This window comes from Coccinella septempunctata, chromosome 7 (assembly GCF_907165205.1).
Source record: "Coccinella septempunctata chromosome 7, icCocSept1.1, whole genome shotgun sequence".
Lineage (NCBI taxonomy): Eukaryota > Metazoa > Arthropoda > Insecta > Coleoptera > Coccinellidae > Coccinella > Coccinella septempunctata.
In genome coordinates, this window is record NC_058195.1 from 16,288,787 (window position 1) to 16,309,006 (window position 20,220).

At 36.5% G+C, this 20,220-nt stretch overlaps 4 protein-coding genes across 8 annotated transcripts in view; 2 read left to right on the forward strand and 2 right to left on the reverse strand.

The window, feature by feature from the left end:
• Window positions 1-720, reverse strand: part of LOC123316471 (potassium/sodium hyperpolarization-activated cyclic nucleotide-gated channel 2-like) — a 43,000-nt gene extending 42,280 nt beyond the window's left edge. For all 3 annotated transcript variants that reach the window (XM_044902559.1, XM_044902560.1, XM_044902558.1), the window contains exon 1: window positions 425-720. In XM_044902559.1, coding sequence (XP_044758494.1) covers window positions 425-672 — 248 coding nt within the window. In that variant the 5' untranslated portion in view covers window positions 673-720. The remainder of the gene's footprint in view (window positions 1-424) is intronic.
• Window positions 1-20,220, forward strand: part of LOC123316468 (potassium voltage-gated channel protein Shaw-like) — a 229,838-nt gene that overhangs the window by 102,825 nt on the left and 106,793 nt on the right. The window lies entirely within an intron of this gene.
• Window positions 4,776-6,446, forward strand: LOC123316824 (craniofacial development protein 2-like). The gene has a single exon (XM_044903073.1). It carries the CDS (start codon window positions 4,776-4,778, stop codon window positions 6,444-6,446), a length of 1,671 nt encoding a protein of 556 aa, XP_044759008.1.
• LOC123316470 (potassium/sodium hyperpolarization-activated cyclic nucleotide-gated channel 1-like) lies at window positions 10,663-19,446 on the reverse strand. Its single transcript, XM_044902556.1, has 8 exons — window positions 19,198-19,446; window positions 18,444-18,668; window positions 18,213-18,384; window positions 17,773-17,995; window positions 16,958-17,056; window positions 13,072-13,263; window positions 12,735-12,958; window positions 10,663-11,044 (listed from the first exon to the last, which is right to left on the reverse strand). The coding sequence occupies exons 1-8, from the start codon at window positions 19,437-19,439 to the stop codon at window positions 10,712-10,714; spliced, it is 1,710 nt and encodes a 569-aa protein (XP_044758491.1). The 5' UTR covers window positions 19,440-19,446; the 3' UTR covers window positions 10,663-10,711.

The window sequence follows — 20,220 nt, forward strand, 5'->3', positions numbered from 1 at the left end:
AATTATGCAGGAAATGGAACATTTTAAATATCACACACGAAGTCAAATATGAAACAACGATTGATCAAGGGAGCACTTCATGAATTTTCCATAAATAATTTTGATAAAAGATACAAATAATTATCTCCTGGTGGTATAATACTATGATAGTATTATGTACCATATGAGTATTTGCTAGTCATTTGGCTTCTAGAAATTTACAAATAAATTTTTGAAAGAGGAACCTAACAATTTAAAGGAAAACAGATATTTTCAATTTATTGTCTGATTAAAGTCTCTGACTGTAAGTTGGAAATGTTAAATTGAGATTTGGCTGTTCAAACTTCTTGCACCCGATAAGAAAATATAACAATGTGGGTGTTCATGGAATAAACATTAATCTTTGCTCGTAGAAAGGTTCAAAAACTAAAAAAAAAATACTCACGCGAAATCACTGAAAGGATGAATAATATAACTATATTTAGACTGGGCATGCCTCTTTCTTTCGTTCAGAAATCCTGTAGTGCTCCTGAAATATTCCTGGGTCAAAGGATCTTTTATTGAAACCTGGATGAATTTTTTATATGCCCGTATGCAGCGCTGAAAGCAATTAGCTTCCTTCGGAAGAGGCGGTAGGAAGCTGCCAGAAGTTTGCTTCTCCACAGTACAACTGTGGCCTATATTGTGTTTCATACTTTCGAAGCAGTTTCATTCATTGCATCATGAATTGTTATGTGTCAGTTTGACTGGACGCATAGATCAGTGATTTTGTTGCAAAACATGTACCCATCTATCTGTCGCCTGGTTTCACAAAGCTTCCTGAATATTAATCGTGCACCGAGTTATACAGGGTGAATATTTGACTCGTACAAATATTTTAACAGTAGATTCTTGAGGTCAAAATAAACACTTTTTTCTATACCATTTTTTCAGATTCGGCCCTGTTAAAAAGATATAGCCATGTAAGGTTTTCATAATAAGCTATGCCACCTCTAGAGAAACAAAATTCCCTTCAGAATAACAAGCTAAATCTATGACACATCTGTGGATCTTTTGAACAGGATTGCATCCAGCCAAAGTACCCAATTACCCGAATATTACAGATATTTCTTTTTTCGGACATCAAAATTACTCGAAAACGGCGCATTCTACGAAAAAAGAATACTTTTATTTTTTAAAACGTTCAAATATTCATTAAAAATAGCGCCCAACTTAGTTTCAAGAGTTGGGTACTTTGAATTTTTGGCATTTTTATGGTAGGAACGTAATGGTTATATGAGGAAACTGGAAGACGTGTGTTCGAAAAAGATTAATCTTATAAATGAAAAAAAATATTCCGAAATTTATTCCATGCGAAAAATGTTTGTGTCATAGAACTAAAAATAACATTTTTTTCTGGTTTTTCAACATCCTGCATCTTTCAAACCGAGCCGATTCGGCAAAATAGTGAAGGAAAAAAGTGTTTCTTTCGACCTCAAAAATCTACTTCTAAAATATTTGAACATTTCAAAGACTCACCCTGTATAATAATATAATTATGCATAATATAATAATATTAATTGGTTGAATTCTCTATTTCCTACAGGTTATATCCCCAATTACAGAAAATCGTAATGATATAAGTACAGGGTGTCTGAGTTTAAGTGTCCCTATACCTTATTGTGGAAACTAAAGGAGCTGGAAGAAAAAGTTAAATACAAAACTGGTCTGTAATCGACTGAACTTTTATTTTTTATAACCCACCTTAATATTTTGTGTTGTCAGACAATTACTTAAACTCAAAAATTAATTAATTAATTAACTATCTTTGGTTCTTGAAGGAAAATGCACTTTTTCGTCCATATTTCTGAAACTATTCAGTTTACAAAAGAAAATTAAATATATTTTTTGCTCATTTTAACCTGCTTTATATGATTAACGAGAAAAAAATATAGGTTGCCATTTGAAAGAATCAAGATTTGATTGAACTTCTAATTGAATTTTTAACTTTAATTTTTGAAGACCCTGTATATCAGAATACTCAAAATAGAGATGTAACGTATGATCCAATATATTGACAAGAGCTGGGCAAGATTTGGTCTTGACACATTCATTAGAAAACTAGTAACAGAGCTATTTTAGTGAGCACCTAGAGCTGTCAAAATTTTAGGAAAAAGTCGAATATCTCAGAATATGTCCTATATAGGACCATGGTTGTTACTCCAAAGTTAAAAAATGCAATAATTTATAGATTGTTCCGTTTAAAAAAGAAAGTTGATACAAACAGGGAAAAAACGGAGCATCAAGTTGGGTTATAAAAAATAAAAGTTCAATCGATTGCAGACAAGTTTTGTATTTAACTTTTTCATCCAGCTCCTTTAGTTTCCACAATAAGGTATAGGAACACTTTAACTCGTACACCCTGTACATCAATAACATTTTGTTAAGATGTACGAAACTAAAAGGAAAACAAAAACGTACAAAGCAAGTGAAAAGCGATGTGCACAATAATAGGCCCGCCGTATGGGTTATGATTTGGATAGTTCATTTAATGATAATATCGAATTGCTACTTCTTCAATATTTTGGGGAATTGAAAACTTTCAGGATTTCATTCTAAAAATCGTGCGGATCAGTTTTTGTTCAATTTATTCGATAAATCATGTACAGGGTGGGCAAAATTGGTGATACCTGAATTACAACTTTTTCAACCCAACGAGATAGAGGAAAATGCATGCCACATTACGGTCGTCTTTTTTCGAGAAACTAATAATGCCATCAACTGCATTACTCTATCTTCTTTTGTTTTCGAGTTTTAGGTCAAAATTGAAATTTCAACTTTGGTCATTATCTCCATTTCTGTTTAAGCTAGGATGTTGAAATGAAAACATTATACAGACACTTTTTTGATAGCAATCCAGTGGCGTACTATGATTTTTTCCAACAGGTATATTTGCTGAGCTTTAACATAAATCTGTATTTGTTCTTATGAAAACAGTAGTTTAAAATGACTTAGAAAGACTGAGGGTGTTGTTATGATATATTTCTGAAACGGTAAAAAAAGGGCGATTATTTTTAAGTCGTTTTAAACTACTGTTTTCGAAAGAAAAAACACAACTTCATGTTATAGCTCAGCAAATATACATGTAGGAAAAAATCAATCACTGGATTGCTATCAAAAAAGTTTCTGTATAATGTCTTCATTTCAACATCCTAGCACAATCAGAAACGGAGATAATGGCTAAAGTTGAAATCGCCCAAATTTAAATTTTGGCCTATAACTCAAAAACAAAAGAAGAAAGAGGAGTGCAGTTGATGGCATTATTAGTTTCTCGAAAAAAGACGACATGAATGGTACATTCATTTTGGGTTAAAAAGTTGTAATTCAGGTATCACCAATTTTGCCCATCCTGTACATATTTTAAAATGAACATTCGATGATAGGGATTCGAATTATTTGGAAAAAAAAGTCGTTTATTCAAAAATAGAGGCTTCGATAATTTCGGCCCGCGCACAATTAAAGGAAGGCGTCTTTTCATTAGCGACAAGTCCTACCATATACAGGGTGATTCACTGCAATGGCCTGTTAGAAGTTTATGAAGTACTATTCATAATTTTGTTCAGGAAATCTGGGTGTTAGGAGTATCGACAATGAACTGTCTCCCTAAAATATTTTCCGATCTCTGCAACGTCCAAATAACTTTGTTACAATTGTATCAATATGAAAGACAAGGAATTAAAAAATCGAATGTAGCGGAAATCATTTAGATGATAGGAATCAAATGTTAAAACTCAAATATACTCACCTTATATATGCCTACTAACCGCAAGTATAATAAACCTAGCTGTTGAAAAAGTTATCGTAGTAAATGCGGAATAATATTATATATAATATTTCAAGTTTTTGAGAAGGAGATACAAAGACAACTCCCTGCATCATATTTATAAGTCAGTCACGAGAGTGTTGAAGGTATTTTATGTCTGAACGAATAAGTATATTGGCACTTTATCCAGAGCCCTTCGGTCATCCCCATTTCCAACATCCTCTTATGAATTGACAGTGAAAGGGCTAGAGGAATTTCATAGGGTCAAATGTCGGATCCTACATCAGCATTTTATGTGCTGCAGCTTAGGAGATGACATTGAAAATTTCTCTTTTTCTGATAAACAGCGGATTTGATTGGGTACTCAGTTGCCAAGTGATTTGGAGTTTTCCCCATAATAATTTGTGTCGGTATGAACTAATTCCACAAGCCTCGAGTGAGAGAGTAAGAAAAGAAAATCAGCTGAATTAGAGGGATGAGAAATCGCTTTCTGTAACCTCTACATATTGAGGGCCGCAAAAATTCCAATCGAGAAATGAAAACCGGAGCGAGCCCATCAAATACTTTCGACCAGAATGGAAAAAAGAAAAAGGTTTAGAAATTCGAAATTTGTTATGTTTACCAAACGCAAATATAAACAAAGCTAAGACAATTGTCAGTTTTTACCAAACTAACATAGGTGAGTTTAGCATCGATCACAGATAGGGGAGGGTAGTTTTGTTAGTGTCAGGATTTTTGAGTGTCTATTGGAGTAGTCCGGTAGCGGGTAGGTACCCATCTATGACCCCGATAGATGGCAGACCTATCTCAGGGAAGCGACCCTGCCTACGCGAGCCGTGGTTTATCTCCTAGTACCCTACAGGAGAAACCATTGTCCTATCCTAAATCCTTGTCTAATCCCACAAATCTTTCCTTCCAATATCCCCACAAACCCATTCGCCAACTCGTTTGGCCAACGCGGCGAATTATGGCTAATTAACCTCCTATTATGATTATGATAAAATGCCAATTATTAAAACTTCAGTACCCCAGGCGAGTAGAGCGAAACGCTCAGAATCTCGTACTGATTCTATATCAGTCTGCCCCGCGGATTCTGGGGGGGGGCAAAAAGTTGGCAGCAGGAAAAGCATCATCAAAAGTTTGGAAACTATACCTAGCAACATACAATGTAAGATCATTACTCTCAGAAGAACGATTAATTGAACTAGAGTGCGAATTAGAACAAATCAATTGGGATGTCGTCGGTCTTAGTGAAGTTAGAAGACGGGGAGAACAGCTCTGCAGACTAAAATCCGGTCACACTTTCTATCATGCTGGAAATGAGGACTCTTCGATTGGGGGCACTGGTTTTCTGATTCACAAACGTCATAATTCAGGCATCGTGTCCATCAAGACGATATCTCCCAGAGTAATTTATGTGATACTCAGATTGAACAAGCGATACAATATGAAGTTTATTCAAGTATACGCACCAACTACAAAACAGACCGATGAAGAAATGGACCTCTTCTATGACGACGTAAGTAAGGCTTGGGAGGACCAGAGAACCCACTTTACATTCCTATGTGGGGATTTCAATGCAAAGGTTGGATTGAAGTCTAACAACTCTGAGACTGCTCTTGGAGGTTTCGGTTCAGAGGGCAGGAATGATCGTGGCGAGATGCTGCTTGGATTCCTCTTACAGAACAACTTATTCCTCATGAACAGTTTTTTCTATAAAAAACTTAATCGAAGATGGACCTGGAAGAGTCCAGACGGTCGAACAAAAAACGAGATCGACTACATAATAACTGATAACAAAAACACGGTCAAAGACGTATCAGTATTGAATAAGTTTTTTACAGGTAGTGATCATCGTATAGTGAGAGCGAAAATCGTACTTAATCTAAAGAAAGAGCGCAGAAACATGATAACTAAATCAGAAAGAAATCCTTGGCGCCCTCCGACCGATATAGATGGTTTTCAAGGGAACATAAGTAACCTTTTAGAAGATTCAGAGAGGGAAGAAAACATCGAGGAATTGAACGACGCAATAGTCAAAGCATTATCTGCGAGCCAAGAAAAGTATTGCCCGAAGACACAAAAAGAAGAAAAAATCAGTGCATCAACTGGACTGTTAATGAAAGAGAGAAGATTCAAAGGAAGCCAGAAAACGACCACCGACGAAGAGATAAAAGCGATGAACAAACAAATATCCAAAGCCATTATAAAAGACATCAGAAGATACAAAAAGGAAAAGATTGAGGAGACTATAGAGAACAACAAAAGCATGAAGGTGCTGCGAAGAAAACTGAGGAATGGAAAGGGAGAAATGAATAAGCTAAGAAACAAACAAGGGAATATTACAACAAATAGAAACGAGATACTGAAGACTGTGGAGGAATTTTATCAGATACTATATGAAAGCCGTCAAGAGGTAGATGAGGAATACGAGGCAGATTTCTTAACTTCTAAAAAAGGTGTTGTCAATCAAGGATCAGAAGAAATACCAGATATCACCATGGGAGAGATAGAACTGGCCTTGAAGAAGGCAAAAAACAACAGATCACCAGGTGAAGACAATATAGTGGCGGATGCAATCAAAATAGGTGGCCAGAGGTTACTTGAAAAATTAAAAGACCTGTTTAACCTCTGCCTGTTCAGTTGCTCGATTCCCAAGAAATGACATGATTCAATCGTCATACTACTCCATAAAAAGGGCGACACAGCCGATTTAGAGAACTACCGGCCAATAAGCCTTCTAAGTCATCTTTATAAGCTCTTCACCCGAATTATAACTACGCGGCTAGAAAATAAAATTGAGTTCTATCAACCTGTAGAACAAGCTGGTTTTCGCCGCGGATTCGGAACAAATGATCACCTCCAAAGTATAAAAACACTCATTGAAAAAACAACTGAATATAATAGACCCTTGGTATTGGCGTTCATCGACTTCCACAAGGCTTTCGATACAGTTGAGTTGAAGGCAGTAATGCAAGCACTGCAAGATTGCAGGGTCGATTTTAGATATTCCAAACTCATTTACAACATATATAAAAATGCTACAATGACTGTAAAATTATTCGAAAACACTGACCGCATACCCATCGGACGTGGGGTGAGACAAGGTGACACGATGTCCCCAAAATTGTTCATAACAGTCCTCGAGAGAGCATTCAAACAGTTGAATTGGGATAAAAAAGGCATCAATATTGATGGCAAATATCTTAATAACTTGCGCTTCGCAGATGACATAGTACTCATTTCGGATAACCTCGGAGAAATAAAGGAAATGATAAAGGACTTGAAAAACGCATGCGGGGAAATTGGTCTAAAAGCAATATGAAAAAGTCCAAATTCATGACAAATCTTATTCCCAGTTCTAACATCGATATTGATGGTTGTGAGGTTGAAAGGGTTGAAGCCTATATATATCTTGGCCACGAAGTTCGTATCTCGAGAGATAATCAGACCACTGAACTGAACAGAAGACTCACTCTCGCATGGGCAGCCTATGGTAAACTAAGGGATATTTTCAAGGGTGATATTCCTATCCACCTAAAACGAAAAGCTTTCAATAAGTGCGTGCTTCCAGTTTTAACATACGGAGCCGAAACCCTGACATTAACAAATGCAACTGCAAGAAAGCTGAAAGTGACGCAAAGAAAAATGGAGAGGTCAATGTTGGGTGTAACTCTGAGGGATCACATAAGAAATGAAGATCTAAGAAAAAGAACTGGCGTAGAAGATGTTATCACCGTTGTGGCAAGACTCAAATGGAACTGGGCAGGTCATGTCGCACGGATGAGAGGAGATCGGTGGACGAAGCGATTGTTGGAGTGGAGACCGCGAGCAGACAAGAGAAGTAGAGGAAGACCGCCTACACGCTGGACAGACGACATAAAAAGAATATCCAATAACTGGGTTCGGACAGCACAGAACAGAAGAGAGTGGTATAGAATGGGAGAGACCTATGTCCAACAATGGACGCAAAAGGGTTGCGTGATTGGAGTAGTCTCCCAAGCCACACTAAAACCGATGAAATCTACCGAGAACTCGCCTCCTCCCCTCTCGTTCTATAATTTTATTGGATTGTTAGACTTTTCAGAATCGAGTCCTTGCTTGATTGCTTGTTTTGACACAAATTGATCCATAGGGTGAACCAATTTGACAGGCGCCATTCGGAAACTATTCGATTAAAAAATTTGTATTGTTCAAATACTGTCGACAGGCTGTTTTATGTGAATACAGAGAAGCAAACTGAAATTTCTGTTTGGCAGAGATTATAGAGTAGAAAAATAGGAAACGGAGCGACTAAAGTGATTGAGCGCCATCTGTGTTTCAAATGTGTTACTAAGACCCTTAGACTAGTTAACATATCTATTAATTTGAGGGCCATTCGTAGAGACATGGAATTTTGTAGGATTTCAGATAGCTATTTTGATCAAAGAGGTTTTGAATGTTTTGATTCTAGTACCGCCTTTTATTTATCTAGGTCCTTCTAGTTGCTGATTATTAAATTTTTTCGTCTTATTTATTGGTGAAAACCTCAAAATATCGTTCGAAAATTATTGAATATGGTGAAGAACTGTGGATCAAATAATAAAATGGATTTTCCGAAATTAAGTTCTTCACTTTGATAAGGTGAGTATTAAAAATCTTTAAATGTCATTCATTGAGTTTAATTCTCAGTGATCCGCAGTGGATCAAATTTTCAGGGTGTAAATAGAAGGACTTGAGCAAACACTTTTGACTATACACCATGTGCAGTGAACATTTTACTGTAAGTCAATTGAGAACTGCTCATTCACGTAAATTGTTGTATGCACGAAGCATCCCTTGCATGAAAGGCCCATTTAGTGGAAATTTTGACCTTTATACGTCTATTCAATGCTTCTCATTTGTTACTTCTTCAATAGATTCAGAGATGCAAAGGTTTTATTGATTTCGTCTTGGGAAACGAGTGACTGTCTAATTGTTGATTGCACAGTCAAAGTCTTATGATATATGCTGCGAGTGTTTTGTTCATTCATTAATCAATTCGTGTATGTTATAGCATCTGTATGATACTATGAAGCATAAAGAAACTATACTCCATTCACTTTTATTTTAGCAGTCGGTTGGCCATGGAAATTTGACACATTTCACTCTGTATAGTACGAAAATGTGGGGTTATGACGCTTGTCAAAACATTTTTGGGTTTTAAATCAACGCTATGTTGCTCGTTCTACGTAAAAGTTTCTGTAATTACTTATTTTATCACAATGTCGAATTTCTTCGGAAAATATGTGACGAACATGATTGAAGTTTATACTGATTGAAGGCATACCAAATCCAGTTATTTGCATGGAAAATACAAGAGATCGGTATAATATCATAATATGCACTAGCTTGAGGAGAGTTAATGTTCGTTATCTTCTTTGGTTTACATCATTTGTAGATTTTAAAAATATTAACCCGAAGATGAAATGCATATGATGCAGTGGTTGGGAATGGGTATCTCCTGGAGGAATTAACAGATAATTACAAGAATGTTAAATTCTTCAACAAAAATCATCTTGCATCAATATAAGTAAAATGAAAAATAGAAAAATCAATTTTCGGGAACTTATTCTCCGATGACATTTATCGAAAATCCTGTAGTAAACTTTTCGCATTAATTCACTCAAACATAAAATTCTCAAATGCCACCACTTTTTTGGGTCTCCCAATAGAAGGAAACTCTTTGTCATCCTCTTCATTCACAATCTTTCTGATTGTGGAAATATCCAGCTGAAATATAAGTCGTTTAGATTCAGATGAAACATTATATAAATTCTCTTACATTAAATTCGCTACCGTCTGACGTATTGTGGATTTTAGAATATCAGGGTATAACTATTTGAATGAGCGGATCTGAATTCTAAATAGCACTTCCTGAAACCCTGTCTCTTTTTTCAATCACTTTCGGCGTTTTCGTAATAAAAATTGATATTAGTTGCGGCAACGGCGTTATGACGTTAACGACATTTCATGAGTGCCAACCTAACTTCGTTCTAGTTACAAAAACTTGAGAAAATTATTTCATGGCCAACCGACTGCTAAAATAAATTTGAATGAAGTATACATATATACCTCGATATATACTGACGGGCTGACATACAGGTCTTGTATACCTCTGCAAGGTTTTTTTTAATTGTGGCATCGAAAATTCTGCAACTAATATGTAAGTAACTGAAAAGTGTATGTTATGATGCTATTTCGTATATTGGTTCATATTAATTTCTGACATAAATTGTACAGATTCAACTAATCTTATCAATTCAAACAATGTTTTGCACAGAAATAACACTTTTGACTTATGGCAGATCACCCTATATTTTTGTGTCCTAGTCAAACCTCTATTTGTTGTTCATAACAAATTTCTGTAATTTTTTTGAATTTAAAATAAAATCAACCACATCCGACAGCTTATTTATCAAGTAATTCCAAACAATGTTCAGATGAAAATTAACATCTTTATCCCAAAGCAAAACCATACTTTTGTTTTGTCGCTCGGGATGATTGTTTTCTGTTCTCAACAAAGTCGATATTGACATTCAATACAAGGAATAGAATTCGAATTTCGCGCCCTTCAATTATAAAAGAGAAAACTGTTTTTCTTCATTGACACTACGTTTTCAGCGACATCTAATTGTCAAATGTGGCAAACACAGGCCAAAATGTAGTCGATTTTTAGTACTGAAAATATGACTGATATGAGGGTGTCTGTTATCTTTCTAGTCTCTGATCTTTGATATTGGGCTCTCTTTGCCGATCTAAAATTGGTCATAAATACACAAACGAAACAAGTTTTCGAAGAACTTGTAGCTTTTGTCACAAACAAACTATAATTTTTATGGATAATCAGAAAAAAAATCAGATGCTTTCTAGAACTTTAATAGAACCAACATGAAAATTAACAAGAAACATTTAGAAATTTTTCTTCGAAGGTATCACGCCTAAATCATCACCGGATATACCCGATTCGAACGTCGACCTACGCTTATCTCCAAAGTACGTCCGTAGGAATAACTTCTCCTGGAATTCCTCCTCCAGTTTGTTCGTTTCTTGCTCCCTCCTCTCTGCTTCTGCCCTCAGTTTATGAAATATTTCGGGATAATTTTTGAAGCAGTTCCGAAACGTTTTCGAATCCAACCTATACGTTTCGCATATTTCTAGAGCTGTCACGCTGGAAATAGACTTCTTGTGATTTAATACCAGTGCTGCTTCTCCAAAGTAACCACCATCTTGAAGGTGGCATACCTGAAATCTCAGAAGTCTTAGAATATCTGAAGCTGTCAAGGCAAGTACTAGAACAAGACATAAAAAAGTATGTGAGGTGAGGGAGTAGAAAATTGACACTTTGCAAGACTAGATAAAGTTTGATATAGAATTATAGAAAATCCTGCGAATCAGATTCACATCGGGCTCAGTACCTGATCGGAACAATTCCTATTCTTCCTAAAACCTCCCTGACAATTTTGTAAAACATCCTCAATGTAGGTGTCAATCCTGAATTGGATCAGTGTACAATTTTGAAAGGGACACTCAATAAACTTATAAAACAATAAAATGAGACTATCTTTACCCTAGTCCAAGCTCGTGTCACAACGATACCTAACTGCAGACTTGGAGTGCAAGAACTCATACGAGGATATATTGAAAAAGTCTTAGCATACTATAGAACCAAAAAAATTTCAATGTTAAAATATTTTATTACTCATATTCTCCTCTTAATTGGATACTCTTATTACAGCGAACCTGCAACGTCTCTAGACCTTTCAAAAAAATGTTTCTTCTTGCTCTGCAAAACAGACCTCCACGCAGCTTTCATTATTTCCTCGTTGGAAGGAAATTTACGACCTTTTGAACTTTTTTTCAGTTGAGGAAATAAATGAAAGTCGGATTGTGCCAAATCTTGTGAACAAGAGGGGTGTTCAAGTAATTCAAACCCTAAGTCACGAATTTTTTGCATGGCAACATGAGATTTGTGTGCAGGGGCGTTGTCCTGCAAAAACAAAATACCTTTGGATTGCTTTCCGCGTCTTTTCTCTCATATTTTTTTCCGTAGAGTGGTCAGTAATGTCGAATAGTAATCTTCGGTTATTGTTCTACCCTTATCCAAAGAATCAATCATGATTACTCCATGGATATCCCAAAAACCTGAAGCAAGAACTTTTCCAGCAGATTTTTGGACACGAAACTTCTTAGGTCTTGGAGAACCAGAGTGTCGCCATTCCATCGATTGTTGCTTTGTTTCTGGATCGTAGAAATGTACCCAAGTCTCATCCATAGTAACAATTCGGTTTAAGAAGTCTACATCGTTTTCAAATCGAGCACAGATCGAACTTTTGGTCAACATTCAAGCATTTGGGGATCCATTTTGCAGCAATTTTTCTCATGTCCAAATTGACGTGAACTATATGATGAACGCGTTCGTATGAAATATTCAGTGCCTCATATGTCCGTTTTAGCCCAATTCGACGGTCTGATAAAATAATGTCATGAACTGCATCGATATTTTCGGGTACTGACACAGAAACTGGCCTTCCCGATCGGTCATCATCTTCAATGGAAAATTTGCCTCTTTTGAAGCATGCAGTCCAATTCTTCACGGTCGCATACGAAGGATATTGGATCACCAAGGTTATTTAGCATATCTTCGTAAAGCTGCTTACCTCTTAACCCTTTTAAATACAGGTACTTGATGATGGCTCGATACTCCAATTTTTCGATTTTCACAATTTCGGTGGACATCTCTTTTCTGTTAATTTATTGCGTAATTCTGGTTTACTATTTTGACTTCAAAATTCACACTGACACTTCTAATGAGTTATTGTTCGTTGCTATGGTAAGGCAATATTTCTTTTATGCATGGAACTGGTCTAGGCTAATTTGATATCAATACATCCTCGTAATCTACACCTGCGTTTATAAGAAATAGTTGACTCACCTCTCGACCGGAGGCTGTAGTAACAGATACCGTTCCACTTGAAATGAAATACATGCTATCAGCCGTTGTACCAGCGCTTATAATGATATCGTTTGGTAGGAAGACCTCCGACTTGAGATGACTTATGATTTCTGTTAGGATCTTCGTTGGTATATCTTCGAATATCTGTACCTGCTGGATCAATTTGTTGCTTGCGTGATAATTTATTTCTTTCTTGATTCGATCTGAAGATGGATATCTAATTGAGAAACTAAAGTGTATGAATTTACTTCGATATTGTGAAAGAGATCATCTTCGATTCAGAAGAATCTTTCATCTAACATATAGTTTCACCTACCTGACAACATGTTCTCGATTTTCTTCTCCTTCACAAATTTTCCTTGGAATTTGTATTCATAGAAGGAAAGCAGTCGATTTCTTGTGGCTATTGGTAACTTCTTTCGATTCATGAACTCCTTCAACTGACCAATCACTTCACGATACTCAGTATCCAATTTTGCAGCTCGGAGTATTTGGTTTATCAGCAATACTTGGAAGAAGATAGAGAAATTTCCATAAATAAAAAAGAAGTATTAACAGCACAGACATTATTAATACTCGTTCCACAAATATCTCAGGAATTGTGGAACGAATACCAATAGTTTTCAGATATTTAGTGGATATTGCTTGAACCATTCACAATTAGGCAAATTTTCATGAAAACGACATTTAAGAACTCAAAATTCATAAATGGCTCGTTATACAGGGTGTTTCATGAGTCGTCGTCCATAGCCTAATGGCGAATGCAGGTCATCCAGGCCTTTCGGAAAATTGTCTGGTTTTGTATCCTAAGGCTAGTTAGTTTTGGAGATCCGGGGTGATTCATGAACATTGGTGTAAAGTTGCGATAGCCATTATTCTTAAATGCAAGGTCCGATTTCGATCAAATTTTATGGGTTTATTCAATTCAGAATGCTCTTTCAAAGGAGCATCGACCCAGAAAATCGAAGACTCAGAAGAATATATATCGAATGAATAAAAATGATCTGAATAGATGGAACCTCAACCGCGATAACCAAGTTCTGAAAAATGCCCTGAAAGATCTAAGAACAAGCAGATGGAACAAAAGAGTTCACGAACAGAATACAATTGATCACTCTGCATGGAGAATGCAAAACAGCCTACGAGGAGAAAAGACTAAAATTCCACCCGTACACGGAGAAAGGGGAATGGCGTATACCAATACTAATAAGGCAGATGCATTGGCGGACTCGGTCGAACGAGAATCGAGAAAAAATTACAGGACAGACGACGATAATGAAGATTTGGAATAACTGGTTGAGGAAAATGATGAAGAAATGGATGAATTACCAGCGGCTGCTGAAATAGACAAACCAACATCGCCAAATGAAATCAGGAAAAAAATTAGAAGTTTGAAGAAGAGGAAAGCTCCCGGAAGCGATAAAATAACGAATGTTGTGTTGAAGTATTTACCTGAAAATGTAACGCGAATGGAATTATGAGGACAGAACACTACTCAGAAAAATGGTATACAGCGGAAGTCATAGTGTTCAATAAACCATTCAAAGAGAAGAAGTTCCCACAAAACTACAGACCGATAAGTCTACTGTCTGCGTTAGGAAAGGTAGTAGAAAGAATTATAGCCAAGAGTCTAAAGAAGGAAACCGAAAATCTGTAACTTATACCACCAAAACAGTTCGGATTCATAAGAGAGCATTCAACAGAGCAACAATTATTAAGGCTCACAGAATACATTACATAGGGATTCCAAAATAAACAAGCTACAGGTCTTGTTTTTCTAGACGTCGCCAGAGCATTCGACAGAGTATGGTATGAAGGATTAATATATAAGATGAGATGTGCTGGATATTCGATCAAAATATGCAAGTTGATCCGGAATTATCTCAAAAATAGAAGATTTTACGTGAAAGTGGAAGGAGAATGCACAACAAGAGATATGGGGGCTGGAGTACCCCAAGGGTCAGTACTTGGGCCACTTCTGTACAACATATACATTCACGATATTCCGAAGAATCCACGAACTATGCTTACGTTATATGCTGAGGACACAGGCATAGCAACTCGACACCGCAACCCTGAAGTAATAGAACGAGTTCTACAAGAAACGATTAACGAAACCAATGACTTGTGCATAAAGTGGAAAATCAAGCTCAATGGACAAAAAAGCCAAGCAATATTACTACAGAAGAGGGGACTGCTACCCACAACCAATCTAGAAGTTGACGGCGAAGAAATCGACTGGAAAAATGAAGCCAAATATTTAGGAATATCGCTTGACAAAGGACTGTTTTGGAAAAGTCATATCAAACAAGCAGTCGACAAAACGAAAGCAGCGATGAATAGACTCTACTCTCTGATAGGAAGAAGAAGCCACATGTCGAAAGAGACAAAATTGAAGATAATCAAAGCCGTTGCTAGGCCTCAACTGACTTATGGATCAGTCGCCTGGGATTTCGCGGCAAAGGGCCATATCAAAAAAAGTCAGGCCACTGAAAACAAGCTGCTACGATGTGCAATAGATGCACCTTGGTTTGTCAGGAATAGAAAGATTTATAGGGACCTAAAATGGGAAACCGTAAGCCTAGTTGCACACACACCGATTTTGGACGGCCGATCGATTTTGGACGGCCGATTTTATATCGGTCGTCCAAATTCCAATAGTGAACCACGTGTGGAACGGGACCTTGCACATACGCCGACCATTGATCGGTGACGGTAAAATGCCGGTGAGAAACCGTCCAATACCGGCAATATCGGGATGTATTGACGTACGTGACTAAGTACACGTTTGTGCAAGCGCCGATTGTTTACCATTGAACTCAAGAAGGAGTTCTTTCTTGAGTTCAATGTTTTTTACCGACCATTTCAGTCGACTTTAGATGGCTGATCGTTTGGACGGTAAAAATCTGGGTAGTGTGCTAGCAACTGCTACCGTAAAATATCGATTTCATTCCGGGCCGTCTAAATAGCTGTGTGTGCAACTAGGCTTACGGAATTCATAAACAAAAAAGCAGAGAAATTATTCGAAACAGCGAAAAACCATCCGAATCAAGAACTAGGAGACTAGTGGACTACCACCCAGAGAAAGACAAAAGGGGAATGCGAAATTACCAAAGGTGACCACGAGATCAATTAAAAAAAGATTAAAATAAGAACAGAAACTTATTCAAAAATGCAATAAAGTTTTATCCAATAGAGGATAAGCACATAAATCCCAGCACTATAGTGTGCGAGAAGAAAACCGACTAAGAGATATATATATATTCTTTTGAATGTCAGCAATACATTTTCAGGTATCAAACAATATAGCATATGCATGAGTTTTAGCAAAGGTTAGTGTAACGGGGGACCATACAATTTGGAGTATGATACAAGAGCTTAGGGAAAAACCTCAGTAAAAAAACCCTGTCTCCCCGTGAGTAGTGTAGTGATGTCAAATTTGTTTACAGAATAAGCTTTTAATACTGAAGGGCTTCTTTTCCGTCGATATAAAAATTTCTTTATCCTCTTTCCCATTTCGAAATAATATCTGAAACAAAGAAACAGAGCAGAAAACGAGAAAAAAAGTGAATAATAATGCTTTCATCAAAACTTATTCGAAGACTAAGAGATGAACGGTTTATAGGCAAATGCCCGGAACCAATATTCAAGAAGCAGTTAAGGGTTTTTAGTGGGTCTTCTTGGATTGGAATGAATCCATGTAGGGCTCTTGAAAAATTGCTACACTCTTCACATAAGTGGTTACCTCGATATCTTTCGTCTTTTTTTATTGCTCTTTCAGGGATGTATAAGAAAGGGAAAAATTAAGGAAAATCATGGCTGTAAATGGTATAAGATCCACTAGAGTTCCAGAAATATATCTTCGAAAATTTCTTATGCGATCTAAGGTTTTTGAGTGAGCGTATTAGTTTTAAAGTTAAATGAAAAAGGTATTTGGTCCATATGGAAATGGACCATCTTCCATAGACCAAGATTACTCAGAATTCATTACTACTAGTTACTTCCCTAAAATTTGCTGTACGACCATTTTTTTTTTTTGAGGTGCACCCTGTTGAATATCACCGCAAATTTAGTGCTTCAATTTCAACAATTTTTCTACTTTTGTAGTTCATCAAGTTGCAAGAGGTTCAATTTTATTACTCGGATTTGAGACTTACGAACATAATATGAATCGGCTCTTCTCCAAATATAGTACAACTTACCTCCCAAAACAAGTATGATTACTCGGCCAAACACCAGCAAAAGAAAGCTAAACATCTTGTGCTCAATACCTCTCTTCATTGCACTTTCTCGTCTTGTTGCTAAAAAAATATCACATGGATTATTCATCCTCGAGACTGTGGGTAGAGGTAAAGGTGAGTTTACCTTCACCCACCTTAAGATGCTATTGTAGAACACGTCATGCCGTGTTTTGAAAACGCATTTTGTGCGAATCGCATAATCTGTTTTGAGTTTTCGTTTTTTTTTTTTTTTTGATAAAAGCTGATTGCACAAATGAAAATGAAAAATGTTAAATTTCAGACCAATCATTCCAGAAGGAAAGGAGAAGGAGGTAAACTCTCCTTTTCCATCACCCACCTGAAGATAGGGGAGAGTTCCTTTGAATCGGACGGCCCATGAACCGGACGCTACAGTTTTCTACTACACTCGAGAGTAATTTAGCATCCTTTACGTAAATCCTATTTTTGCAACATCGATCGATATCTCTTGGAAAATGGCCGACCTTGTGGCTCGCGCCTTGTAGCAAAAATGGGATTTACGTAAAGGGTGCTAAATTACCATCGAGTGTAGTAGAAAACTGCAGTGTCCGGTTCATGGGCCGTCCGATTCAAAGGAACTCTCCCCTACTATTGTGATAGAGAAACACGTGTCGTGTTTTAAAAACACATTTTGTGAAAAACACATAATCTTTTTCTTTTTTTTTTTGATGAAAGCAAATTGCAGATATGAAAATAAAAAATTTCGGACCAGTCATCATTCTAGAAGGAAAGTGATTGAAATCGAAGTCTTAACTCACACAAAATTATTCCCATTGTCCTGAAGGCTGTTTGTATATATACTGCACCCGATGAGTTTGCCGATTGATATTTATAAACCGGAGAATCTTCAGGTCGTGATTCTCCAACCAGATAAGTACGAAATCTTTTAATTCCATGGTAGACGCAAGCAAACCAGTGAAAAGCTATGAAGGATACGATTATGAAACTGCATACCCTTTTATAGGCAGACATGCGTAATATCTGAAAGAGGAATGTACATTTATTGAAAGTGGCCACTTCATTCACATTGAATTAACACAAACTTCTCTTCTAGCTTCAGAAAAAAATTCCGCATTTTCGAGTAAATCACTAAGAATTTCATGTCAAAAGTGAAAAGCTCAAAAAATCCACTAGAAGAAGGACCGATTCTTGAAATTTAACTTATCAAAACCACAAAGAATCAGACGCTGTGACTTACCTCCAAGAGTTTACAAAAATAATCCAGAAGTGACATGAGTCTCAGGATTTTTCCTAACCTAATTGCTGCCATAGAAGCCAGAATAACAGGGTCTTCGGTTAATGAAATGCAAAATGAAACCGGTAGGGCACCACACATGTCACCTATGAAATAAATGCTTACAATGTAGGACCTGCAAATTTTAACATCATCACTTTCACGTCAATGTTCTATAGGATATAATTAACTCACCTCAATATTTTTGGATGACTAATCGTCACTTTTCTCAACCTGGGGTTTTTTCTTCCGACGAAAAGCCTTACAAGTATCTCAATTATGAAGAAGATTTGAAATGCCTCTTCCATAAGGTGACGCTTTCTGGTGTAATAATTCTTTAAGTCGTAAAAAGAAGCTGCCAAAGGATAATATATGAAAGCGAAGAGATATAATGCAATCAGTATCATCTCCAAACTAAAACTGAAAGAATTTTGCTCATTATAGTTAACAGAAAATTGAGGATTCACAAATGCAAAAATCAAAATTTTTAAATTAGATCGGAGATTTCTTTGTGAACGTTGAGTATTGTTTTAAAGGTGCGTATTTTTAGAATTTCCGTACGGTTTTCAGTTTTACAAGCAACACGCAAAAACTGTAGAATGGATTCTCGAGGAATCCTTGTACTGCTTCGAAGCATAATTGTCAATTCAAAATCTGTCGCTTTCATCGCAATCATTCGAAAAAATTCGGAATTGAATCTTTCTTCCGAATAAATTTCTTTGTGGATGCTGACGCTGAAAGATTTTCGAACCTTATAGTTTTAATTTGTTAATTGGTGAAGAAATGTATATTTTATATTTGGAATTGAAACACGTTTAGTGGTTCTGCAGATTGTAACTTTTTGAAGGCATACAATTCAAGATATTTTCGTTCAGTTATCGACCATATATTCACCGTGATTGTCATTTGTTTGGGGTGATACCTGTATCGGATATAATCTTGAACTTACCATAGTTTACTCATTGGATGTATAATATAAAAGTATCTACTGGTAGCATGTGATTTGCGTTCCTCCAAATACGCTGTCGTACTCCTATAGTAATAGCAGAATTTTGGGTGTTTCTTCCAGACCATACACCAGTCACGAAAGCATCGTGAAAATTTGTGAAATATATTCTTAGTATCCTCATCATAGGGTAAATATGTACGGGAAGTTTCATGCTGAACTGTGCAAATATGTGGCATTGACATTTTTGAATCTCTGACACTTGCAGCAGTTAACCATGGTGATGATAATTCCAATCTTTACGATTCAGGCGTATTATCTGTTGATAAATTATTATTTTTGGCAACCGTCCGGGATGTACCTACTTCCCGGACACTTTTCTTTGAGAAAGGAGCAGAGAAAGTGGCTCAAAAAATGACCCACCCTATTTTTTGACGAGGAATCACTAGTCTAGATATTCTACTTCTCTCTGGTGAATTCCTAGGATCTCCCTTAACACGTTGACTGTCCCATGAGTCACATATGATACATAAAAATTTTCGCCAGGAGTCCATGAGTCGTATGTGATTCATTGATTCATTTGACGTTCAAGATAAATATGGTTACTTTTCATGAACGCTGCAGTTTGGTCGGTTCATATGGGCTTAACGTCTTGTAGAAATATGTATTGATAGCCTCAATCATAATTAATCATACGTGATTCAAGAAACGTCAGCATCAAGCCTTCCATTGGACTTGAAGATTTTGAACAAGAAAACTTCCTTAAATGGCTGCAGAATTAATTTTTCATAGAATATATATTTTATCACTCAAAAGTAACCCTTCTCTTTGGATAAATGTGTTGGACGTGGGGGGTGAAAAAAAAATTAGAATGGGGACAGTCAACGTGATAATAATCAGGAATAATAACAAAAAATGATGAATTAATAAAAATATGTACCCACATTATTATTATTTGAACCAGGGTCGTTGTGGGTCGATAAGACTTTCGGGAACTGCGACCATGTAGATCATTTTGTTCTATAC

What these genes read in the sequence shown, in the direction of transcription:
- LOC123316824 (XM_044903073.1), top strand. Translation starts at nt 4,776, where the DNA reads ATGATAAAATGCCAATTATTAAAACTTCAGTACCCCAGGCGAGTAGAG.
- LOC123316470 (XM_044902556.1), bottom strand. Translation starts at nt 19,439, where the DNA reads ATGTCAATGCCACATATTTGCACAGTTCAGCATGAAACTTCCCGTACA. An exon ending in CATCCAATGAGTAAACTATG is followed by an intron (nt 18,669 to 19,197) that starts GTAAGTTCAAGA and finishes AAATTCTTTCAG; the next exon opens with TTTTAGTTTGGAGATGATAC. An exon ending in AATCGAGAACATGTTGTCAG is followed by an intron (nt 12,959 to 13,071) that starts GTAGGTGAAACT and finishes ATCCATCTTCAG; the next exon opens with ATCGAATCAAGAAAGAAATA.